The sequence below is a fragment of the Muntiacus reevesi genome, chromosome 7 (genome assembly GCF_963930625.1).
Source record: "Muntiacus reevesi chromosome 7, mMunRee1.1, whole genome shotgun sequence".
Classification (NCBI taxonomy): domain Eukaryota; kingdom Metazoa; phylum Chordata; class Mammalia; order Artiodactyla; family Cervidae; genus Muntiacus; species Muntiacus reevesi.
Genome location: NC_089255.1, coordinates 35964545 through 35990957, shown reverse-complemented (window position 1 = coordinate 35990957; position 26413 = coordinate 35964545). Strand labels below are relative to the sequence as shown.

Here is a 26413-nt window from a genome sequence, read left to right as displayed (position 1 = left end):
AATGATCGACCCAACACAACAAACAAGTGAACAGAGCCAAATCCAAGACAGCTGTCTATGTTTCAGGTTCATTCTCCTGCCTTTGGAGATTACGAACAATGGTCAATGAGGACCCCTGGAAAAGTCACTCTCTCCACAGCCATGGAACCTTGTGGCCAATTATGATTCCTGCTGAAAGAATATACAGGAAAGGTGGTCATTTGTGACCAAAGCCAAGTAAGCTTCCACTAAGGGACAGGGATCTGAGTTAAGTCCTCCCAGGACTTTGCCATGCTGTACATTAGCATTCCAAATCATTCCTCACTGGGTTTACTCATCTCTGAAGAGATGCAGGCAAGGCAATAAAATGCCGCTGTCTCAAATGCCTCTCCCTGTAGCAATCCTGAACCACACAAGGCCACTGTGTTTACAGGCTGCTAATACGACACAAAAGTCTAATCTGATCCTGTGGGAACAAGGCCCCACGTTCCCTCAGAGATTAAATACATTTAGTCGGCTTTTGTATTCCCAAACTTGTGGGGCTCTACGAAATTGAACAAAGCATAAACACCACTCAGACAAGTGAGGAGATGGAAGGGGACTTGGTTTCTGGAGAACTTCTGCAGTAGGGTGGGATATACAGAATCAGATGAGCAATGTCTAGAGGCAAATCAGAATTTGCTTGGCTGGCAGATACTTGGCTCCTTGCATGTTACCTTTTCTAAAAAGCCAAGAAACTCCAGTTAAATTAGTTCAGGTCTCTTGAATAGACAAGTAAGTTTGTTTTGACCCCAGGGAAGAGCATTTACCAAGCCAATTCCTCTGACTAGGTGTTTTAGCATATTTCTGCTACCACTGTCTTACATAAACCCAGCTGGGACACTTAACATTTGTGGTAACTCAGCCCTTCACAGGATACGTGGTCCCACTACTTTCTTCCAAGAAGGAAAACTGAGTCATAGCATATCAACTGGCTTCCCCAAGCACAGACTTAGTTTGTAGTGAGGCCACAATTGAACCCTCATGTTGCCTTCCTCATGCTCTTTTCGCGGATGAATCTCAGCAATGCTCACCCCTGCGGCTCTATTCCCTTTACCCTGTAACTAAATCACTGCTTTCTTGAGGGGCAGAGATGGTCCTTCAGAGCCACCATGAGCTTCTAGTTCTCCTCTTTCCCCAGAAAGAGTAAGGTAAAAGACGTACGTGGAGCAGAGAAGAGGAGGGGAGAGGAGGGAGGGGAAGGGTTGGCTCCCAAAACTAGGACTCACCTTGGAGCTGAGGTCCTCTCGCCGGTTTCCTGCCTTACTCCTGCGTAATTTGATGGACGGGGATCGCAGAAGGTTCTTGATCCGGCTGGTAATGGTTGACCCCTCCACAGCCATCATGATGAGGAGCCCCTGGGACAGCTCCTGGCCCAATCCTGGGACTTGCCTCAACAGCGGCAATGCTTTCCCACTCCACAGGCCCTTCCAGGATGCCCTCTCACTGACCTGAGATGGTAGAGGCCACCTTACCTTCTGCCTAGCCGTGCCTGCAGCTCTTATCTCTAGGTACCTGCCCTCTCCCTTAGCCTCATTCCCACCTTCAAGCCCTGCGCGATTTCCTAAAACGCCTTAAGGACAGACTCAGGTAAAGGGGGCGTTAAAAAGCCTGAGCTGCGAAGAAATGCCAGGCCCACACCTGCCAGAGGCGTTCAATTGAAAGGATAAGATGGGCCCTAGAAGGTCTAGTGGCTGGTCCGATTCCCGTTAATTCCCAACTGTTTTCATGGCAACAGCAGTGTCTAAAGGAGGAGGACACCGAGGCTACCAAGGAATCCCGCAGCGGTCGTGAGCACCTGCGCCGGCTGCCGCAGGGACACTCAGCCCGGCGGGGCTCGTCTTGGCCCTGCAACCCGTTCTGCCACGGGGGCCTCCCTCCCCATCCACGACCCTCCCGAGCTCGCTCACAGGCCGCCACGGAAGCCCTAGATCTTTCACCTCCACTCCCTCAGAAGCCCCTGCTACTCGCCAGCGCCCCCGCTCGGGCCCAGCCTCACCAGCCCCCGGGCGCGAGGGCCGCCCGGCTCGCAGCGCCCTCAGGCATCGCGCTCAGCGATTTCAGCTCCGCTGCGGCAGTGGCAGAAGCAGCTATGGTGGCACGAGCGGCTCAAAACGCGAACTACCGTCTGGGCTCAGCCACCGGCTGGGTAGGAGGAGCGGAGGCGAGGGGGCGCGGCCTCTACGCACGGGGGCGTTCCCAGAATGGACGAGTACGGCTTACGGGGGCGGGGCCCAGGAAAAGGCCTAGGAAGCCGAGGACTGGGCACTCAGGAACCACGGATTCCGCACCATGCAGTCGCGACTACGGATCCTAGAGGGAGGTCGTCAGAACACGGCTTCAGAACTGAGAAAACCAAGCCTTTTATGGTATTATCAGGCCTGGTCCCCCCAGAGAAGCGCACTTCCCAGAACCCTAACAGGACGGTAACCACGCCCCCAGCGGCACTATGGTTGGCTTTTAATAGGCCGGAGGGACCAGAGCTGAAACTAACTCAGAATTACAGGACTGAGTACAGCCATAAAGTCTGCTCCTAAGCGCTGGGATTTAAAGTGGCTAGGATAATTTCTGCTCGTCGCTTGCCAGGCGCGTTGACCTACATGGAAACGATTCTTCATGAGTAAGTCGATCGCTACGAAGTGTATTGAACTAGGCAACCTGATTGGCCGCGGTGGAAGAAGGCGGAAGGAGCTGATAGCCTTAAGATAGAGCTTTAGGCGGGAAGGGGGCGGTCGGGTCCATGTGCGGATGAGACGTGTATTTATTTGACGTTTTCTTTAGCCTCCAATGTTCCATCTCGTTCCCATCCAATTAACCAGTTGCTCCAGCCATTTTCCATGTTCCTGTCAAAACTCACTCACGAACCCTTGTCCCTGGTCCTGTTGCTTTGACGAGATCACTGCCAAGCTTGTTGGCACCAGATTTAATAGAGTTTTTCTAGCTCACGGGTGGGGGAGAGAAATTGGGGGGATGGCAGAGCGTGCACAGAAATCTTTGCCTATTATTTAATACGTGTTTCAACCTAACTTTGTTTTCTAGGTGCCTTTCTGCCTAGTTGCTAGAGAAATTACCTTACAAAAAGGTTAACCTATTCCAACAGTTGGGCTCCAGAGAAAAGAGTACACTGATATGCCTCCCATCTGATACATATCCTTAGGGGAACCCTGGGGGAGATGAGATGTTAGCAGGAGGGAAAAACTCTTAAACCTACTGCTGTGAGCGGCTCTTGTACTGCCAAGTGGCGAAACAGGTATATACTTGTGTGAGAACTGTAAAGCTAACAAGTTGACATAAATATCAGGGAAGTCACTTCTTGGAAGACCAGCTGGCAATAGCTACCAGAGGCATGACCTCTCCTTCCTTTCAACCATGCATTGCAGAGGTAATGAAATATAAAATAGTATTTTCACATTTTCAAATCTGGAGGAGGTGGTCAGGGTTATTAGCCGTAACAGTATGAAATAGGGGGCTGGTTGCCTTTACTCCTCGCTAGTCTGATTTTTGCCACCATGGCGGCAGGCAGGGGGCGTGGAGGATCAATGTAGCACTGCTAATGAAGGGTGCCACCTGCTGTCCTTACTTGTGTGCTGCATCGCCTAGCAAATCTCACCTGCACCCATCAGAGTTGTCCCTAATTCTATCTGGGTCATTCATTTCTCACTTACCTAACCACTCATGGCCAGGAAAGTCATTGGTCATTTCCTATCCAAAGCTACTTGGTTTATCCTCTTCAGAAAAATGTTCTCCAAATTACTCCCATCTGAAGCTGAAGTTACAGAAATACAAGCTCCTGCTTTCATTGTCTAAGATGATCTGGCAAAAACCAACTGAGAACAGTGTAATGAAGAGGCTTCTTAAGTCTAGAATCTGGATACTTCAGTCTAGGATCAACATCACGTATTTTTAATTCTTCACAATTGAGTCCTACCTTACTGTCTAGGATATGTAACCATGTAGACTTTTAAGTGCCAATGTGAGAAATAGGCTTGTAGGCTCAGAAACTCATCATCCCAGGCCCAGTGTGAATAGACTCATTATTCCCTTTTCTTCAAATAATTGCTATCCCACCCTCCAAAATGCAGCTGACCCTTACACATATATTTCATTGTTCATATGCTATTTCACGTTTTATTCACTTGTCTATGTCCTCAATATGTATACATGGTTGTCAGATTCTAAAATTCCACATGTCTAGGAAAGGTGTATACAATTGTCTGTTTTCACGATCATAATTAGATCAGAATTTTAAATTTACCCTAGGCTTAATATACAAATAGGTGCAATTATAAGATCCTGGAAAACTAACAGGCTAAAGTAAACAGTTGCTCATCAATTCAAATATTTATTGAGCACCTTTACATGCAAGGCACTGTGGGACAGCTGAGACCAATGTTTGCAGTTGGAAACAGGGTGGATCTCAAAGCAATGCTTCCAAGACTGCTTTCTTATTTAACAAAATCTAATAACATAGTTTACAATGACAGAATTTAGTAGAGCTTAGACTTGTCTCAAAAATTTCAACTCATCCCACGGGTTAGCCTTCTCACCCTCCACACACTTCCATCCCTATTAATCAGCACTTAGCATATCTTTGTAGAGCAGTTCAGTCATATGCTACAATATGCTACAATTATGCCTCAGTTCAAAAGTTGTATATATCAAATTGTTTCCCTCTAACTTAATTTCAAAAAAGCATTTTACTTTTTCTCCAAATGGCAGTAAGTCTATATACCTCAGCTTTAATCTTCCCTGCATCCAGCAATTCATGTTCATGGAAAATTTCATAAGAGATAACACAACATGAAGTACTGATGCCCTTACATTTTCTTAAAAATCAACAATTCTGTGCAATAAATCTATTCTGATTCTTGGTTATCAATCATTCTCTACAAAAGTATCTGAAAATGTGCCTACTTTGTGCCTCTGTGCATTGTTTTTTGTTTTAATCTGAGAGTGAGGAATAAGGGTCATCATTTTTCAGACTATCTTCAAAGTGCATTTACCTCTCAATTCACCTGATATCATTCCAATATCTCAACTAGTATAATCAGGGGGAAAAAAACTATCTATACTACTAAACCCTGCTCTAAATAATATATGGATTGTCTGCCTTTCTTCTGTGGTCAAAACGTTTTCAAACTTGTTATAGAAAGGCCTATTGTTAAGTATCTCATCATAATTCTGGGGAAAAAACATTACACACAGTAATATGTATGAAGTTTATATAGCTGGACTTGATCTGTTAGTGACCTTAGAGTAGTTTAATGTCTAAAGAACTCCTTTAATAAAATTTTTTTGTAAACTGTGACTAGTTAACCTATAGCTTGCTTTAAGAACATCTATTGTCCTTAGTCACTAAGATTATGGGTAACAGGTATGTTACACCCTGCACACACTGGTACTAGGAGGCTAGTCATTCTTCACTGTAGAATGACTTCTTGAGACAAATACTTGCCATCAAGTTGTATGAAATTTCAAATTCTCCATGTAAAACATGCTGCAAAGATTAGAATACCAGAAACCTCCCCCAAATGGCATGTCAGAAACTTTGAAAATAGTAAGGAATTCCTATGATTAAACTCCTTCAGTGAAACCCCTCCCAGATGTCTCAGAGCATCAGAATTCTCTATTACAACTCAGCACAAACCTAGCAACACCAAGTCCTGCTTTAATTATTGTAACTGATTTATTTCAAGTTTATACATTCTCCCACTGACCAAACTTCTTCTGTTCTTAGGTTTCTAAAAAAATAGTCATTTTTCAAAAGCAGAAAAAGAAAGATATATATTTAATATATAAAAGAAAAAGCTAAATCTGACATAATTATATTCTTAAAAACATTCCATTTATTTACAGATGTATAAAAAGGCGAATTATTGGTCTACTGAGATCATGCTTCTTATAGTTAGGGTGAGAGCTCACTATCCTCCCAATTCCTCAACTCCTCACTCAACTACATCTTTCATAGTCACACATGAATTTTCATAGATCAGTTTCTCCTGGGGTAAGGTTTAAAGGGTTGGAGTTTTTGGAGACTTAAGATTTCTATCAAGACTGCAGGATTGTTTTTAAGACTGAGCCCTCCTCACATTAGCCCTAACAACTCCCTAGTTCTAAGAGGTCTTGCAAACACCATTATTGGGGGTGGGGGGTGTTTATAATGACATTTGCAGCCTTCCTTGAACACACTGGATCATCTCTCATTTCTATCTCTGGACATCTTCCATAAACAGTCAAATATCTTCCCATCAAGAAATGAATACTACCTATTTGTCTATTTCCTTCTAAAAAAGGGAACAGTGTTCAGAAGCAGAATGGTCCTTCTTTTCCTGAGGATTACTCGCTTACTTGCCTGCTCCTTGGCTGACCCTCAAAAGCTTTAAGAGCCTTGGAAAGTCAGGAGGGAACATGAGGACAAGACAAGCAAAGAAATAATGGGAAACTGCTATACCTGGATTAAACTACTAGCATCTCCAAGGACAGTTATTAGCAGGGAAGACAGGTGCTGGATTCCTTGGCTAAGGCATTGAATGAAATCTCCTGGGTAAAGAGAAGTGGGAGAGATAATGAGAAGCTGAGTGGCGCTCATCACCTACTTCAAGCTCCTTCAGTAACCTCTAGAGGTGGGAAGGCTGGAGACTGATGAGAATGTCAAGAAAGGCAAGTAGCATAAAAAAACCAACAAAGAATGTGTTCCCGGTGCAATTTGCAGAGGAAACTTTCCCACCCTCTTCAATCTGTTTATTACCAGAGTTACTAGAAAGGGAACCAACCACGGAGGTAATAATTTCACACTGGCTAGGACCATTCCAAAGTTGGTTTCACAACCTGGTTCTGAAGATATGCTGAGTGGGATTTGGGATAAAGAAGGCAGGGGATGTAGAAGAAACAGCACTGCCTAGGCACAGCCCAGGCACTGGAAGCTCTTGTGTTATAGTTTCACAACACAAGCAAATCCTGTCAATGAAGACAGAACAGGGGTTACATTCCGAAATATAATTATTTAAGAAAGGCAAAATGCAGCAGCTAAATCCCAGTCTATACATTTTCAGAATAGTGATTCTTGCCCCCAGGAGTTTCCAAGAGACCCCTCAAGTGCACCATGATTATTTACAAACTAGATAGGAAACATCATTTCTATACTCAATACAAATCTCATCTTCTAGGTTGAAAACTTCAGCCTTTGAGAAATCTATGAAAACAACTATACAAAAATATAAATATCTTTTATCTTTACAGGCTGTCAGACCTTCATACCCTGACAGCTAATGAGTGAAAAAGCTCTACAGATCATTGAATCCATGGTAGCAGATAATAAAAAATATATCTTGTGATTCAAATACTGCCTTATTTCCCTGGTAAAGAGTGCCTACTGTGACTTATCTTTTTTTTTTTACATCCTGTGCAGGTAACAGTGAATGAAACCTCCAAGCACCAGGAGGCTGGTTTGATGTGGGAAATACCCAGCCCCACAGTTTTTTGTTTGTTTGTTTGTTTTGGCCACTGTCTCTGGTATGGGGAGGGAATGCTTATCATTTTACATGTCTCTTGAGTGATGTGATTTGTGAAAGGGGAAGGGCTCCCTGTATGCCTACCTCCAACAAATATATTCAAGGTAGAAATCCTTGGTACCGTGAAATGGTCTTCTCAACACCCAAACATAGTAAGGGAGAACTAGTTGATTTTTACATCTCAAAATGATTACCTCAGTAATAAAAGCTTTTTAAAAAGCATTCCTACTTTACCAGAAGGCTTAGATTTATAATCCTGATTGAAAAGGTGAGGGAATGGAAGCTACTTGGGATATGAAAGAAGAGAAAATTTTGTTGAATGATACTAAGTCCTTCACTTTGGTATTCCATGGTACCCATCCTCTCTCCCCCTATTCTGAAACACCTAAACTAAAAGCTACCTCTTCTGGATCCCTTTGCACAAGTGCATCACATTCCTTGGACTTCAGACTAAAAACAACAGCTATCAACTAAGGTTCAGTCCACAGCAACTCCTAAGTCTCAAGCAGCTTTTACTCTGGGAGGGAAGAACTAGGAACCACTATGGACCTAGTCTTGTTACAAATTCCTTGGGTAAGAGGGGCACCTCGTGTTCAGTAATGGATCACATCTTCTTGGAGAGGATGAGGAGACCCAGCACCACAAGTGAGGTAACACATTTTAACATGATCAGAATTTCATAGTAGTTATTTTCTTTTACGGACGTCAGCACCCTACCCCCTTTTTCTCTACCATCATTCACCACATTTCAAAGTCAAGGATCACAGTTCCATGATACAAACAAACAGGTGCCTGCAGAGAAAGGAGGTTTCCCCTCACAGCCTGGCTTCTGCCTGAGGACAACTAAGTTCATTTCCCTGCAGAACTTGGCAAGGCCCCAGTGTTGCCCACTTTGGCCACAACAGGTGCCAATGTAGGCATCACCTTGCTCTCCCGGCATTCCTGATCATTCCCTGTTAAGTTCATTTTGTGTCCAACTGACCCAACTTTGGCAGCTACAGGTGCCAAACAAGGCATCACCTTGAGACTCTGACCATCTGTATCACTGGAAGTATTAGCTACTTTTAAACCTAGAGGTGCCAACTTTGGCATCGGCCTCCACAAAGTATCTGTGCTGTTGTTTTCTACGCCACCCTTCATGTGTAGGATGGGGGGTGAGGACACACTTTCAGGCTCAGCAGGGATGCTAGAAGTACTCTTCCCTTCATCACCCGCTTTCCTGTGGGAAATGAGGGACTCCTTTATCTCAGAGTCAATGACAATCTTAAGCACATCTGGTTCAGAGGCTGGTTCTGCAAGTTGCTTTTCATTCTCAGAAAAGTCATCATCTTCCAAGTGCAAGAGGAGGGGGCTGACAGAGTCACTCTCCCCTTGCACATCAGGCAATTCCTTCAAACCAGTTCCCAAGTGGCCAACCTGAAAAGTTGCTCTGTTCCCAGGAGGAAGCTTACTGATAAAAGCCCGGCGAGCATCCCCTGGGAACTCTGTATCCAGAGAGCTAGGCAGTTCAGCCAGGCTAACAGAGTCATCATTTAACTGCTGATTAAGAAAGGCAATCTCATTGAGCAGAGATGTCAGTGTCTCATCAGTATCATCCTCATCTTCCATACTAGTTAGCAGTTCACTGGGATCCAATGCTGCTTCCTCTATAGCTGATGCTACCTTTCTCAATTCCATCTCTATGCTTGAGTCTTTGAGATCTTTCATCTTTAACTTATGAAATGGAGACTCCTTTGTCTTCAGTCTCTCCCGTCTTGATTCACTCTCTTTCCATTTATGCTGACTCCCTCTGGTATCACCAGAAATCTTTTTGGGTAAGAATTCTTGTGCTTCTTGCATACTGGAAACATCAACTATTTGTGGAAAACCAGAATCTTTATGTGACAGATAAACCTGTGCTGTACCCAGTGCCATTCTGACATCTCTATGGTTGCCTCTGGAAGAGATTCGGCCCAAATCTTCACAGGAGTTATCCTCGCTCCTGACAGTGTTTTTCAGGTGGTCAGGTGGCTTGCCATCAGGAACTTCATGGGGGTATTTGCTGCCACTCATATCTACCAAACCTCCCTCCGTTGCCAATGATGTCACATTAACAATTCTTGGCATCATAAATAAGTCGTCATTTTCTAGGGAAGAAAAAAAAAAACTCATTTATCTATAGTGGTAAGCACTCTCTCCCATTCATACCCAATAACCATCTCAAAGGAGTTAAATTTTCACCATCTACTTTTAGCAAGAAGATGAAAGGAAATACTAGCTTTTCAAATTACAGTTAGCCTAACAAGAAAATAGGTAAAATTTAACCAAAAGACGTACTGATATTCCGTCATTAATAAAAGTTCTATTTAATTTTTTTATATAAATGCTCCCCAAGTTTATTTTTTTATACTGAGGCAGACACACATCTTGATTCTGTTCACCCAATAACTGCTACTATGACAGAAAGATGAAGCCCTTAGAGGCAGCACTCTAGGAAGATGACTCCTCCAGACTGGGTTTAGCAGTATTAGTATTGGTAAAGATACCCTTTTACCTTAACAGAAATTTATGTTTATAAAACCTAAATCATCAAAGTAAAAATTCCTTTTCAACTCAATCCTTATTGCCAAAAGAGAGGGTGCTCCAACTTTATCAGGTTGGTAATGTAGGAGTGCACCATCTCTGAGTACAACACAAAACTGATATTTATCTATCAACACCAAAAGCTAAAATAATGACTCCTCACATTCCTTTTACTTTCACATCTTTAAAATTCTTTCCCTAATTAGAAATTGGGCTTCTCTGGTGGTGCTAGGGGTGAAGAACCCTCCTGCCAATGCAGGAGACATAAGAGAGGATTTGCTCCCTGGGTAGGGAAGATCTCTTGCAGGAAGGCATGGCAACCCACTTCAGTATTCTTGCCTGGAGAATCCCATGGACAGAGGAGCCTGGAGGGTTACAGTTTATAGGGTCACAAAGAGTTGGACACAACTGAAGCAACTTAGCACACAATTAGAAATTAGGAGAGAACGCAAAATAGTTTCCATTCCCAGGTTAAAAAAAAAGACCAATCAATACCACAGACAGAGCCAAACATGTTCTAAAAAGAGAATCCTCTCATACAGACTTGAATACAACAGCTCTTTATCACTACAGAACACATTCAAAGGCTTTCTCTGTCACTTTGAGAGATCAGAGATAACTCTTTTACACCACCCATTTAAGACAACACTCAAGACAATACCTGATTGAGCCACACCACTACTGGCAACTTGAGGTTTCAGATCTGCTTCTAAGAGAGCAGGAGAAACAGTAACCACTGGTCCTGAGAATAGGGGACCTTTCAAGGTGAGCAATTGCCCTTGTGGAGTCATCACAATGTTGGCAGAGGTGTGTGGAGTATTAGAGGGTGAGGTATTTTCTGTAAAGAAGATCAGAAATTAGTTAAGGATAAAAGATCTTCAATTAATGCTAGTGTACAGCCTAGGAATGTAGGAGACATGCCTAAAACCACACTCTGACTTAAAAAGCAAGACATTTCAAATTTGTTGGGGAACCTCAACTTGCAATTTACTTTTTGAACAATTTTTCAGTAATGGTTACCTGTCCACTGATTCTCTTAAGGGAAAGAATTTTATTTTTGCTGAGGAACAGAGCTACAGAACCACTTTTTCAATGGAATGCTTCTGATGGTCTTGCTGGTAAAGCAGGATGAAGGTACACACTATTTTATCCCTAGGTTTGCTTTCCTATAAACCTCTTAAGAAATTGCTTCAAGTTTTTAGACCTCAGTTTTTCCATCTGTAAAATAAGGTAACTGGCCCAAATGGTCACTAAAGTCCTTACTTATTTAGCAATAACATCACTTGAATGTGCAATGTTAAAACTAACTTGTATTTTAGTATCCATCACCACCTTCTTAGCTGATATAACAAACCAGATTTCCTTGGTTCCTACACTTGGCTATCCAAAGAGTAGAAGAGTAGAAAAGGATATACCATTCTCAAAGGATATAAACAAGTAATGTAAAGTCAACACAGCCTCACCTTCAAAATCATATAGGACAGAGTAAGAAATCAAAACCAATTTACTTAGTTCCTGTATAGCAATTCACGGACAGACTGCAATCTGATTAAAAAGAGTCTGGTTAACAAAAATAAACTCCTACCAGAAATAAGTCTTATATGTTACCATGATGGATAACTTATTAGGATCTGCTTGAGTGTGTAAAGCTAGAAAATGAAATCTAATGTAGTTAATATTCTGCTTTTAATACAACTCATCTTTCATCTAATTAAAACGAAAATTATGGCCAAGATGTTCAGTTCTTTTAACTAAACTAAATGTTCATCTGCATCAAGGAAAGCAAAGAAATGTCCTTCCTACCTGTGGCCTGGTCTTTTTTTCTGGAAAGAATCAAAGGCTTCCCCTTCCTGTTATTTATAAACATCTGTCCGAGATCTACAGATGATGCAGAAGCTCCTTCCTGCTGTTTGCTAGTTCTGGGAGACACATCAAACTCATCTGATCCCATCTTCTTTTTTCTCTTTTGTGCCTCTAATGCTTGTTGTTTTGCATAAATATACTCTAGCTTCTTCAGGACCACTTCTTCTGTCTTACCTATAGGTTGAGAGGGAATAAACTGTCACTCTCTATAAGACCCCACACAATAATGAGAAATAGAGTCCAGTTGATTTAACTATATCCCCCAAAACTATGGCAGTCAAGAGTAATTATAATAAAAAAAAAAATGTCCCACCCAGTCAAAAGATAATTCTGATGTTAACTCTGGGAACCAAGACTCAAATGAAGTAGTATTTGAAAAATCTACTAAGAATTTCCCTTACTAAAGCTATATTTATGGCCTTTACCAGAGATCATTCACCATTATCTCACCTGAAAGAGATGATACTTTCCGTATCAAAATATTCCGTTTGCGAGTCAGGAGATTCTTCTGTCCTATCAACTTGTCTGCCTGATCTGTTAGCCCCTGAATTTCACTGAATGCCTAGAAGAGAAATAGTAATATCAAGTCCATCAATTTGCTTTTTCTGAAAAACAGGTGAGGTCTACACAAATTTATTTAATAAAAACTTTTAAATCTAATATTTTAGAGAACTTTATAATGTCATTTAAAACAATTTTTATTGTTTTGCAAACTTATGGTTACCACTGGGGAAACAGGTAGGAGGTATAATAAACTGGAAGACTGGGATTGACATATACATGCTACTATATATAAAACAGCTAACCAGTAAGAACCTACTATTTATAGCACAATATTGTGTAGGCACAATATTGTGTGTATAGCACAATATTGTGCCTATTGAGTAGGCAACCCTACTCAATACTCTGTAACCGGCCTGTACAGGAAAAGAATCTAAAATAGAGTGGATGTACGTATATATATATGTATGGGCTTCCCTGGTGGCTCAGTGGTAAAGAATCTCTCTGCCAATGCAGGAGACACAGGTTGGATCTGTGGGTAGCGAAGTTCCCCTTGAGAAAGAGATGGCAACCCACTCCAGTATTCTTGCCTGGGAAATCCCCCAGACAGAGGAGCCTGGAGAGCTACAGTCCATGGGGTCACAAAGAGTCAGAAACAACTTAGGGACTAAACAACAACAATGTATATGTATAACTGGTTCACTAACAGAGCTAACTAACATACTAACACAACACTGTAAATCAACTATACTCTAATAAAAACTTAAATAATAAAGTATACAAGTGGGGAAAAAAAGTCAATTCCAAAAAGGAGGCTTTTCTGGCTTCTACTTCTAGGGAAAGTGATTATTTATGAAGAGCACCACTGAGTGGTATTTTCACTACTGCAAGGAGATACAAAACATTTTTTACTCTGCTTAGATTTTAATAATCAACTTTAAAATCAACTCCTATTCTAAGCAAAATCTGGTTGAAACCACCTTGTTCTAGAGGGATAAAATGCTTGCCTTATACTCTTCCAACCTTTAATTATAAGCAATTGAAACAAAATTACCTTAGCTATTATTCTACATGCAAAATTAAAACTTCTGCTAGCTTGAAAACTACAGTTTCCTTTAAAGTGACTGTCAACCATTAAGAAGTATGTCAAAATAGTAGTTGTCTTGTGTCTTTCACCATGACAGTCATAACTCTTCTAAGTGCTATGGAGAACAAGTTTACAGAAATTGTTGTAAACAGGGTTTATCAGTTTCTAACTTTATTTTTAAAATGAATAATTAACTCTGCTGGTTCAGAATCTGACTTTCAATGAAAAGCAACTCTGATTGAACATAAGGATTTTCTTGTTAAGAGATTTATTGAGCACTCACTAGTCCACATTCAAATGATAAACACAAGTTCTATTTCAATTTTCTTCCTTTTCTTTTTATGTATCTCAAGAAGATTCTTTTAGTCAAGTTCTTATTTGTCTGTCATTTACACAGACTTACCCTAGTAAGAATGAGACTTTTGGAAACCTTGGAAGAATGAAGTAATCCCAATGTGATCTTCAACTTCTCAAAGAGATCTCTCATTTCACCACGGCGGCGGCGTTCATTGGCAGTGTGTGTCCGGCGATAATACGCAAAAGCTTCTGCTTCTTTCTGTAGTTTTTCACTCCAATAATCAGGTTTTAGCTTTAGAGGAACTTGTACAGCCTATCCAAACAAAAGATTGCCTCCTAAGTATCTTTCACATCTACCCACCCTCTTCCACCACACCAAATGGCACTGTTCTGTATCAGACACCAACCATCTTCTGCCTAGAGTATCTTAATGGCCTCTCAGTTGGTCCTCTTACTATAAGTCTTTCTTTTCTCCAAATCAACAGTGTAAATTCTAAAACATGCTAATGTGATAGCACTTCTCAGCTCAAATTTCAACAGTTTTCAAATGAGGGATTGAGAAAGGGACTCTAAAAAGTTTATGTGTATAATTTATTATTGAGAGTTGCTTTTATGACACAAATTTCATGAAAAACTTGACTAGTGGAAAACAAATTTAAAATTTTTTCTTAAATACTGGAAGACCCTTTACAATTTGGGAAAGGATCAACTGACACTCTTCCTAAATCACTGTTGTCTCCAACCATTCCAAAGCGCTGTAAATTTCCTAAGCACTCTATAATCCCACACCTCCCTGTCATTACACAGGTTGTTGCCTGCACCTATCCCTTTCTACCCTCCTTTATGACTTAACAATTAAATGCAAACCTTTGCATTTTTCAGGAAAGTCTTCCTTAACTCTCAGGATGCCTTAGGCTTCCTTTCTCTCTTATTTATTCTAATTCTATTTTTAAATCATTTAAAGAAGTAGAAGATGCATATAGGGTTTAAAATATAAAAATGTAAAGAGCTTATAATGAAAAGCAACTGTGCCTTGCACCTATACCTGGATCCTCAGAAACAACCACTTTTATTCTTTGAGTTGCTTTTTCTGCTTCTTAAGTCTATATCCTAAGTTAAAAATGATATTTTTAACTATTTACTTCCTGCTATGCAGAAAAGAATTCAGTTCACCACTCTCTCGCATCTCACCATCCCATTTTCCTAATACAGATAAATCATTTAGTTCTTCTATTGATCCCTTTGCAACTAGAATATAATTCTACCTCCATTTCTCATTTCATCCACAATAGACAGTGTCTCTGTAAAATGAGGGTATCAATACTCATATCCTTTATTTCTTCGTCCCTCTTTTATAAACCTCCCAAATCTGTAATTTGTACTTACACATTTTTCAAAATTGAAATTAATTCTTCCACAGTGTTAGTAAGGATAAAGAGAAAATCTTGCTTAATCATGGTACCATGATATCCTACACAATATATTAAGAAAATCAAAGAAAATTTATAATCTCATGGCTCCCTGTACTGCCAGCCATTATTTCAGATAACAAGTAATTTCTTAGGTCACTGGAAAAATCAGGAGTCTAGATAAGAAAGAATGCTAGCCTATTTCACATCACATCATTACATTATACAATTAAGTTTTCAAATAAGCAAATCAAGTTTCACAAATTCCATGCCCATTTTAATTCCTCTAAATTATTCTATCAACTAGGTGGGGGGGGCACGACGGGGAGAATTAGGAAAAAAAGCAGTAGTAGTATAATTTCATTAAGGGGCAAAAAAGCTGATTATATTAACTCATTGGTAAAAACAGCCCTGAAAAGTCATAATTAATATAACTAATATTGTTTTACCTGTAAGGACAAATGTTATCAATTTTATTAAATGAGCAATTATCATTAAATATACTGTAAATACCTTTCGACTCCTTTCAGTAGCTTTTTCATCTGCAGAGACAGGCATACAGCACCTAAATAAAGACAGTATTTTCCAAAGTCTTATTGAAATTCAATAATCTAAGACCTATTTCAAATCTATATAAAGCCAAACCATCCCTAATTGTCTAAACTGTGACTGGCTTCTTTTCCCATATTCCCATTTGTGGCAATATGATTTATTCAACAATACCCTTTTTTCTCAAAGTCTCCAAAAAAAACCCTAAAACTACAAATTACGTTTTTCAATTGTGAAACATTTCAAACATATAAAACTGTACAAACAAAATACATAATCAACATCCAGGTATATGTCATTCAGCCTAAGAAATAAAATATCCCCAAAATATGGGCACATTCATCGCCTTCCTTCCTTCTCATGTAGCTTTACTAGGAATGTACTGACTTATCTTTAAAAAGAAAATATTGTGTAGCCATTTTAAACTTGTATGTAATGTTTATCTTTCTTCAACTGATTTGTTTCATTCAACATTACATATGAGATATGTTAATACTCGTAGTTTGATCATTTTAACTGCTATATAGTATTCCGAAGTGTGACTTCTCTAAATTTTATTTTTTTAGTATGTTAGTAGTTATTTACGTTGCATCCAAATTTTCACAATGGCAAATGCTGAATGGACAACCCCACACATGACCCCTTGTACATGTGTGTGAACCCTTCTAGGATCTGTATCTAGGAGTGGAACTGATGGATGGAAGAAATGCATGCACATCTTCAACTGTAGTCACATCACACTACCCAAAGAGGTAATAACAACTCATACTCCTACCCCCCCCATAGTATGTTCCCATTGTTCCACAACTAGACAACAATACTTCAGAAATCTCAATTTATCCAAACTTATGGGTATAAATTCATAAAGTCATTGTGGTTTAATCTGCATTTCCCTAATTACTTGTGAGGGGGGAACAAATTTATGTATGTTTATCCAGGTTTCCTCTTCTGTGATTTGCCCACAATATCCATTACTTATTTTTCTATTGGATCATACTGTTCTTTTCTATCTCTTTAAAATTTACTTAATTTTATTTATTTATTTTTGGCTGTCTTGGGTCTTCATTGCTGCACAGGTTTTTCTCTAGTTGCAGTGAGCAGGGGCTACTCTAGTTGTGTGGTGTGCAGGCTTCTCATTGCAGTGGCTTCTCTTGTGAAGCTCTAGGCTTCACACAGGCTCTAGGGCACAGGTTCCAATACTTGCAGTGCATGGGCTCAGCAGTTGTACCTCCCGCACTCTAGAGCACAGGCTTGATAGTAAGTGGCCCACAGGCTTAGCTGTTCTAAGGCATGTGGGATCTTCCTGGATTAGGAATCAAACCCATGTTGCCAGCACTGGCAGGCAGATTTTTTTACCAGCAGGGAAGCCCATGGATCACCGTTTTCTTACTGACTTGTAAGAATTATTTTATATCCTTGATACTAATCCTCTAACACATATTGCAAATATTTTCCTTACAGTCTGAAATCGCCTTTTTACTGACAAATTTTTAACAACTTGTTCCTTTACAGGTTGTGCTCTTTAAGGGTTGACTATTCTTGGTCCTTTATTATTCCAGTCCATAAAGATGGAATCTGTTTACTGAAATCTTCGTCAATGTTTTTTTTTTTCCAATTTTTTTCAATGTCTTTCAATAACATTTTATAAGTCTTGCACAACTTCTATCAAAAATCCCAAACAGCTTTTTTGTATTTTTAATTATATTTTGTTTGTTGCTATTGTTTTAGAACTCAATTTTAGCATATTGAACTTACATCCTGCAATATTACTGAACTTAAGTCTAATTAAGTTTTTAAGAGATTTAAATTCTTCCAATCATAACCAGCAGGCAACTGAGGTGTTTGTGTGTACTCAGTCATGTTCAACTCTTTGCAACCCCATGGGCTGTGGCCTGCCAGCCTCCTCTAGCCATGGTTTTCTCCAGGCAAGAATACTGGAGTGGGGTGCAATTTCTTACTCCAGATCTTTCCACCCCAGGGACCGAACCTGTGTCGCTTGCACTGGCAGGCAGGTTCTTTACCCCTAGTGCTAACTGGGAAGTCCAAGTAATTGAAGGACCCTCCAAATAGCCCTGAAGTGAAGAAAAATACCACTGTATCCCTACCTTCGACTGTCCCAGTAGGAATGAAGAATAACTCTTTCTCAACTCATTGGTACTTTAGGTAGCTGATGATATAATAGCTTGAAAAGCACAATGTCTGGCACAAAATAACTCTTACCTTCTTTCTCTCATACCCCAATTCCTAATCAATATAAGGTTTACTAAAGCATAACATTTTTTCCTAAGTCATCTTACCATTCTCTCTGTATTTTCATTTCATCAGCTGAACAGGCAGGAAAATGTTTTTAACCGTACACCTCACCTGTTCAACTAGCAAAGTAACCAAATTTAGAATTTACAACCATATCCTTAAAAGACAAAGAACTTTATTGAGTAGTCCACTGTATCAGTTATGCTAGTTATTTCATATATTATCTCATTTAATCCCTTTAAAAAGGACATTTTCCTCATTTCATAGGTAAAGAATCTAAGATTCAGAGAGATTACACACTTACCCAAGGTTAAATAGCTACAAACTAGCAAAACTAGTATTTTAATGCCAATGTATCAGGCTCAGAAAGCATGTTATTCACATTTATATACTGTTTCCTAGCAATAACAAGGAAGTTAATTACCTCTGAATTTCAGCTCCTTTCCTCATCTACTAATAAGAAAAAAAGCTAGAGAAATAAAGGAACTATGTCAGTTACCCAGAACTCTCGACTAGAACATTCAGTTTTGCTTATGGTTACAAAACTACAACAAAAAACAACAATCCAAAGAAAAATAAGACTTACGGCTGTTTCAAAATCTCTGTATGGACAGCTGTGCTCTTCATGTGGGCAACATTAATTTCCTCGGGTAGTTCTTCTACAGTCTCAATGTCCACTTGTTCTTCATCATCCTCAATGTATTCTATACAGTTATTCTGAAATACAGCAGTCCAACAGTAAATAAAGCATTGGGAAGCAAGCACAACTAAAATTTTCAACTGACTGTTTCCCTTATAAAGCCAACCAGTGCCAAACATTGATCTTAAACCATGAGTACTGCTAACCTTAAACCTGTTAATCTTAAAATGGAATTAAGTCATATAGACAGCACATGGTTAGGGCTAACAACCAAGAACTACATTGTAAGTCACAGATATACTGAGTTGGCCAAAAAAGTTCGTTCAGGTTTCTTCACAAGATGGTATAGAAAAATCTGAACAAACTTTTTTGACAACCCAACATCAGACATGATTAGACTAAAGAGACAAGAGTCTCCAAAGGGCTGTGTTGATGCTTCAATATTACTGCAAGTGGACAAATTCAAGTACAGATACATTAAAGCTGCATAAATCTAAAGATTAAATAGCAATCAAATAAAACATGGTGAGGGAGAAGGTAGAAAGCAGAAAAACTCAAGTTCTAGTGTAAAAGTGCTTCATGGTTAATCCCATATTAAACACCCACAAAAACACATTCAAGGCAGATATGGAAACAGAATATAGCCCAATCTTCTAAGTATCTCAATCCCACAGAATGAGAGCTTTTGAAGAATTTCAAATACCAAAAGAAGCCCAGGCTTGCTGTACTGCTTATTATACCAAAAGATGAGTCAATCAGTAAACATTTATTGAGCACCTACCAAAGAAACTCACAACAGAGGACTATATGAGAGGCTTCTCAGGTGGCACTAGTGGTAAAGAACCCGTCTGCCAATGCAGGAGATGTAAGAGATATGGGTTCAATCCCTGGGTGGGGAAAATCCCCTGGAGGAGGGGACAGCAACCCACTCCAGTATTCTTGCCTGGAAAATCCCATGGACAGAGGAGCCTGATGGGCTATGGTCCATAGGGTCACTAAGAATCAGACACAACTGAAGTAACTTAGCATGCACACAAACTATATGGATTATGGGCTATGCGGATGGAATTCCTAAGTCCACCTTTAAAAATAGTGTTTATTATGCCAGAAACTAAACAGAGTATATGTCATCTATAACTGTACTATACCAAAGAAGCACAACTCAAAATGAAGCATCCCTATCACTTTATTAGTTCTATTTTAATCTCACCGGAAAAATTACTTACTCCCAAATTACAGGCTCCCTATGGTTAACAGACATAAATGACTCAAGTCATCATTTATGATCCCCATTTATGATCCTCAATTTAATCATCACCTAAATATTGTGTATTAATCAATGCATATTAAAATTAACTTTGGGAATCTAAACCAACAGAACCCCAGAAGTTTGAATACTAATGGAGGCAGATGCTTTATAATATTTAAACTGAAGAATATGTATTACATGGCTTTAATTGGAGGCTTTGTAAATAATATCCAATTAACTTAATCAGGGAAGATTTAAATTAAAAAGGCTACTCACAACTTTCATTACACTATTCCAATATAATGCTTAATATAGGCGTAAAGCTATCATAGGTGTCAAACATATACATAAATACAATGTACAATTTAAATTTGAAAGCCCTTACTTTAAAATGGCCAGTGTACCTGTCAGATTTCCCATTTGGAAGTTCAAGCAATGCTACTCTGTATGACTAAGACACTCTAAAGGTTCCATTAAGTCAGTTCTACTGAGCAATTGTTTTCACTGACTTTAAAGCAGGACTGTTTTTGACTTGTGGTTGCCAAGGGGGAGGAGTGGTGAGTAAGGGATGGACTGGATGCAAACTATTATATATAGAATGGATAAACAATAAAATCCTACTGTATGGTACATGGAACTATATTCAATATCCTGTAATAAACCATAATAGAAAAAAATTTTAATTAAAATAAAGCTGGACTGTTTTTGGTCTGATGCTTACCTAGGCTGACTTATGAGACTGCAAAAAGTACAAGATTGGCAATCTAACTCCTAAACAACCTACAGATCTAAGTCCTCAAAAAGATGAGGTTATAGACAGAACGCGAGGCAAATGCATATAGAATTATCCATCTCATTTACAAATGAGACAGGTGAGGTTCAGAAATAATGACACAGAAACATTTCAATACGTAGACATTTTAGTTTTAAATGTAAACCTTTTTGCTATGTTTTATCTGCCTAAGACAGTTAGGCATTAACAGAGGAGGACCAGGTAACACAGAGAACAAATGAATCTCAAAAAGAGTGAGATTCTAAAACTGCCATGCAAGACAATCATTGCAAAGGGCCATATTATCTGCTCCTGAACAGAGGGATACCCCACAGGCAGATGGCTATAACCTCCTTATGTTTTACACCAGGGGAAGGGGACAGCACACCACAGCCTCCCATTTGTTTCTGTAACTGAGGTTTTTGCTGGAACACAGCCACACTCATTCACTTACTACTGTTTATGGCTGCTTTCCCTCCACAGCAGCAACTGAGTAGCTGCAAAAGCAAGTCACCTAGCCTGCAGAGTCTAAAATATCTACAAACTGGCCCTTTACAAAAAAGTTTGCCCAACTCCTGCCCTATATCATACTGATGCTCAATTACTTAGTTCAGCAAATACAACTCTACACAGAAGTCTATAAAAATGGCTTCGGCAAAATTAAAAAATAAAAATAAATTATAAAGGTCAAATTACAAAGGAAGATGACCAGAGGTTAGAATATAAATTCTAGACACTAATTATTTAATTTTAGAACATGGCTAGAAAGCTTTAGGCAGGGTGATAATAAAATATTAAATGATGTTTTTCATTTCTCTCCAAAACAAAAAACATCTCTACAAATGCTGATAGACAAATTATCTTCCAGTTATAAGGCCACCCATTCCCTGTTTCTTATATATATCTACCAGATAAGCTACAACAACTTTGCATAAAAAATGTGGGAAAAAAAGACTGAGATCAAATGGGAGTAGTGATTTCAGGGTTTTTTTTGTTTTTTTTTTAAAAACCTAATTTGATAGGGACTCTCAAAGCATCTATTCCCCCAAGGCTTAAACCAGCTTTCCTGTATAATATCAGACAAGTCTCAAAACACAATATAAGCTCAATAAATGTTACCTGACTGACACAGCCTAAAAACTACAAAGTCATTTAACCATGATTTAAACCTAGGCATCCAACTGAATGTATCAGGTCTTAGTTATCTTCTGGAAAAACTATTGTCTAATGAATCATTTAAATTCTTGAGGTTTCAGTCACAACAAAAATGGGCTCACCACCTTTTCTACATCATCAACCTCCTCACTCTGGTAGTCAGAGACAACATCCACAATCTCATCAATAGAATCATCGGTTTTCTCATTCTCATCTTCTTCATCATCCTCTTCCAACTCCAAAACAGTGAAGTCAGTACTGCTTCTCCCACCCGTCTTCTCTTGCTTTGGTTTTATCTGTTCTCCTGAGAGCAGCAAGTGACCTTGAAAATGTCCGTCCCCTCTGCTCCCTTTGGCAGCTCTCCTAGGGACAATGGAGAAGGTTGTAGGACTAGAAATGCTACTCCAAGAATCACATTCAGTTTTTAAAATTTTGGCATTCTCAGTAGTTCCACTTTTTCCAAGTAAATCAGAGATACTGTGTTCTTGTTGAAACACATCTGAATTTTCCTTACAAGTTTTTGTTTCTTTAATTAACTGCTCATTTGTCTCGTTCCTGCCTTCTTGTGAAGTTCTAACATATTTCTGGGCCAAAGGGCCCTTTAGGTGTTTTCTCCACCTCTCCCTAATGCTGTCCTTCTCCAGAGACCCTCCACATCCCTTCTCCTTGGCCTCTGGCTTTGGATTAGATTGCTGCTCCACAACTCTACTGCCTGAAAATTCAACTTTGCTTTCTTCTTTAGAGATAATTGGAAATTCATTTGATTTTTCCTCTGGATTTTCTAAGCCTTTCTGCTGTTCCACTTTCACATCACCGAGTTTTTTAAGTTGCACATTATTCACACTTTGGACTGTCATGCTACTGGCTCTTCCAGAAATGGTCTTAACTTCTAGAACAGTCAGTTTTTCTGTGGAGCTGTTACGGTTCCTAACCCCATATTCTTCCTCAACATCTTTATAGTCTTCACCTGAGTGTGAGCCAGTGCTACAGACATGCTCAGAAGGCTTAACAGCTGCAGGCCCTTCTTCTAGAAGGGACTCTTCATCCAAATGATCACCCCCATCTTCCAAGGAATCATTCAGAGTTTCTTCTGAGACAGCAGCTCCTGGGTTTTGTTTTATTATATTAGTCTCAGGCTCTACAGCTTCTCCTCCTGACTGTAGAACTTTCTTAGTTTCTTGCTCTCTTTTTAAAAAGCTTGTTTCATCTTTCTGGTCTGCATTCTGAGATTCTTTTTTCATCTGAAGTGAAGCAACATGTTGAAGAATGGAGCTGGGAACAGGCTTTTGTCCTGGGAGCTGCAACAAGGCGAAACTACCAGACTGGAGAGGAATAAGACTGGCTGTACCAACAGGCTGCCCTCCTGAACTATAGGTTAGTTTGGTTTCAGAGGCTGTTTTACTTGTGAAACTTTGTGGTTCAGGCGGGGAAATCCTCAGAGTCAATGTACCAGACTGAGACACAAAATTAGTTCCAGAAGATAGCAATGATGGTGCCTGAGTGATAACATTCATTGCTGGAGAAGATCCAACAGCCTGAATTACAGGATTTACAACGGAGAAAGCAGAGGGCGAAGCCGAAGAAGGTGGAGTCTCTGAAGGTTTGGAAGGAGTGGGTAAACGGATTCCCATCACAGACCCTGGTGAGGGAAAAAAAAGCATTTTAAATCACCATTGCCCACATCAAAGACTTTCAAAGTACATATTTTTTTCCTAACAGGTGATTTCAAGAGACTGGTAAGACCAATCCTGGTATATTAATATACCATATGACCAAATCATTCAAGAAAAGAGAAACTTATCAAAAATATCTCTAACTTTATACCTGGGTTCCGAAACATGACAGGCTGTAAGTTGGGCTGGTTATTAGATCCTCGAAGCTGATGCAAAGGGAGAAGCTGGACAATCTGCCCATTAGGGTGCCTGAATAAGTTCATTCCACTTGGACTCCTAACAGGCTGCAAGACCATCCGATGTCCCTGAAGTTGTGTGTTTGGGACAGGTCTAAGAGTAGGAGAACCCTGCTGCACTGGAATCAACAACAATCGAGGTCCAGCACGTTTCACTGTGTTAGGAGAAACCTGTGGAGGAGCCACTGGAATCTGAGGGGCATTTTCTGAAAAACAGGAAATGGAAACATAGTATCAGAATTTCCCTTTAATACTTGGGAAAAAATAATTATGACAAAGAATCTAACCATGTTACAAATAAGTACAAGTTTAAATTACAGAGCTGGCAAAATTCTGTATGTCCATGATATATGACTTATAGGACTTATGGCTGAGAACAATTTACTTTAAACTTAAGTATTAACCAGACTTTACAGGGCCTTACATTTAGACAGGTAAAAAAAGAAAGTATCAACTGTCAAGAGGTGCATTGAAAGAGATAATACTTCTGCCTAATGAAAGAACATGGGCAGGCCTCTAAACCTGGATCTCATTAAAGTTCAAGTAAATGTTCTGTTCAACTTAAAAATTCAGGCCGTCAACACTTAACAGGCTTATGACTTAGTTTAACAGGTCTTACTCAAGGAAGACAAAGTCAAAGACTAAAAATCACAAGGTACCAAAAAACCTCTTGACCTTTGAAGTTCATTGATGAATAAGCAAAGCATACAGATTTGTGAAAATTATTTTTCAGAAGGAAAAAACACACATATCCCCCCAAATGGAGTGAAATTAAGAGACATCAAAGAAGCAGGGAAATAAAGCCTGGTTAAGAAGAGGCAAAACATAGTTTTGAAATAGAAAAGGCAGAAACTTAATGCAGAAGATGTGAATTAAGAGATTTCAAAACATTAATAGTGCCGAAAGATGCACTTCAATGTCTGGAAGAAAACACCAAGGATATGGGAAAAAACAGTATGTGTTTTTGGTCACAGGAATAAACAAGTAGGAATAACGATAATAGTAAGCATAAATGAAAGTGATCTAATATTACCATTCAAATAACTGAACTTCTTTAATATTATTATTTTCAATTATTTTTTTTGACATTTTTAAATAAAAATTTTCATCAGTTTGTCACTAAACAGAAAAATTAACAAGCCAAACAAAACAAAGATTTTAATATGTAATATGCACTTAGCCCAAAAAAGGTATTAAATTTCTAAAAGAAAGTGACACTCCTTAACATTTACATGACAAATTACTATAGAAGATCCAAGATTACTTTTGAAAAAGAAATGACACAAGACCAAACTGATAAAAAAAAGTGTGCAACTTTTTAAACAAACAAAAAAAAATCATCTATCTTATGTGATTAAAAAACATGTTAAAGCATTCTTAATTTCTTGAAAATTTCTATTCAAATTGTTTTACAGAATGATTCAAAACCAAATTACTCCCAAAGCAGCCTTTAACATACACACTAGGTAAGTGATTACTTATTGCACTGTATGAGGGGAAGAAGGGAAAGACAAAGGATGGAAAGTCAAATCAAAGTCAGAGGTCTAAATCCCCGAGCTGGGATCCACTTTATGAACCTGTAACAAAATCACACACTTCCTCAGAAGTTGGCAGTGATGTGAGTCAGCTCCATTTATAGAAGAGCAGATAAGAAAATATGCAACTAGCATTTCCTCAAGTAATATTACAGAAGATACTTTTAGGTGGTATGTCATATAGAATAACACCATATTATACTGTCAGAATTTTAATCTTTCGATTAAATACAGAAGAAATTGTCTCTGATATTACGTCTTTAATATTAAAATTTAAAAAGACTATGCCAGTATTTTCTAACTTCCTTCATTAACAGAGAGCAGGTCACATGTTAAAAACACACAGGGGCTGGCTAGTATTTGATACTTTTTATTATTATTGGTTCAGTTTATTTATTTAAGAGACTACCCTCAATTCTGGCAAATAATGTTGGTTTCCAACTACAGTAATACTGCTCCTTTTAAAAGTATATTTAAGTGAACAAACGACTTGATTTAAATAAAAATAGTAAATCAATTATATGAGAGTATAAATGGGAATCAGAGCAAAATACCTGAACATATGTTCTGAGTGACTGAAATCTGAAAGAAAATGAACTACAAAAGGTAAACAACTTCACAGTTTCATGACATAATTAAAAATATAAAGAAAGGTTAGAATACATGATTTAGAAGACGTGACCAGTTAAAATATGACAAGATGTGAACTGTGAGTTTCAAAAGAAAATCAAAAAGGTTTCATCAACAACAATCTTACTTTTGAAATAATATTATCAGCCATTTTTTGGTAAGTGTGTTGACAGGAAGTAACAAAAGACAACTAAATTGACAGTCATCCACTTTTCCTTTCAACAGCACTTCAATTTACACATCCCTTCTTTCCTAAAATATCTACAGGGATTTAAACTATGCCCCTGAAGACAAAAATATCTAGTAGGAAAACTATCAATAACCAAGACAGAACTGTTGTCAGTTATTTTATTCCCCCTTATATCCTGTAGGGGCTTCCCTGGTGGCTCAGATGGTAAAGAATCTACCTGCAATGCAGAAGACCCAGCTTCAATCCCTGGGTCAGGAAGATCCTCTGGACAAGGGAATGGCAA

The 26413-nt window shown here is 39.1% G+C and overlaps 2 protein-coding genes across 15 annotated transcripts in view; both read right to left on the bottom strand.

The window, feature by feature from the left end:
* Window positions 1–2362, bottom strand: part of MAPKBP1 (mitogen-activated protein kinase binding protein 1) — a 50778-nt gene extending 48416 nt beyond the window's left edge. For 2 of the 3 annotated variants that reach the window (XM_065941018.1, XM_065941020.1), the window contains exons 1-2: window positions 2018–2362; window positions 1248–1469 (exon numbers count right to left, since the gene is read on the bottom strand). In XM_065941018.1, the coding sequence (XP_065797090.1) occupies window positions 1248–1364 (117 nt within the window). In that variant the 5' untranslated portion in view covers window positions 1365–1469; window positions 2018–2362. Of the gene's footprint in view, window positions 1–1247; window positions 1470–1958 lie in introns of all 3 variants that reach the window. The other variant, XM_065941019.1, reaches the window with a different exon arrangement.
* Window positions 2363–3492: 1130 nt separating this feature from the next.
* MGA (MAX dimerization protein MGA) overlaps window positions 3493–26413 on the bottom strand; it is a 151829-nt gene continuing 128908 nt past the window's right edge. For 7 of the 12 annotated variants that reach the window (XM_065941005.1, XM_065941004.1, XM_065941009.1 and 4 more), the window contains exons 16-24: window positions 23691–23981; window positions 21989–23505; window positions 18637–18767; window positions 15762–15813; window positions 13946–14152; window positions 12405–12516; window positions 11895–12128; window positions 10753–10929; window positions 3493–9655 (exon numbers count right to left, since the gene is read on the bottom strand). In XM_065941005.1, coding sequence (XP_065797077.1) covers window positions 8379–9655; window positions 10753–10929; window positions 11895–12128; window positions 12405–12516; window positions 13946–14152; window positions 15762–15813; window positions 18637–18767; window positions 21989–23505; window positions 23691–23981 — 3998 coding nt within the window. In that variant the 3' untranslated portion in view covers window positions 3493–8378. The remainder of the gene's footprint in view (window positions 9656–10752; window positions 10930–11894; window positions 12129–12404; window positions 12517–13945; window positions 14153–15761; window positions 15814–18636; window positions 18768–21988; window positions 23506–23690; window positions 23982–26413) is intronic. The other 5 variants (XM_065941006.1, XM_065941010.1, XM_065941008.1 and 2 more) reach the window with 2 other exon arrangements.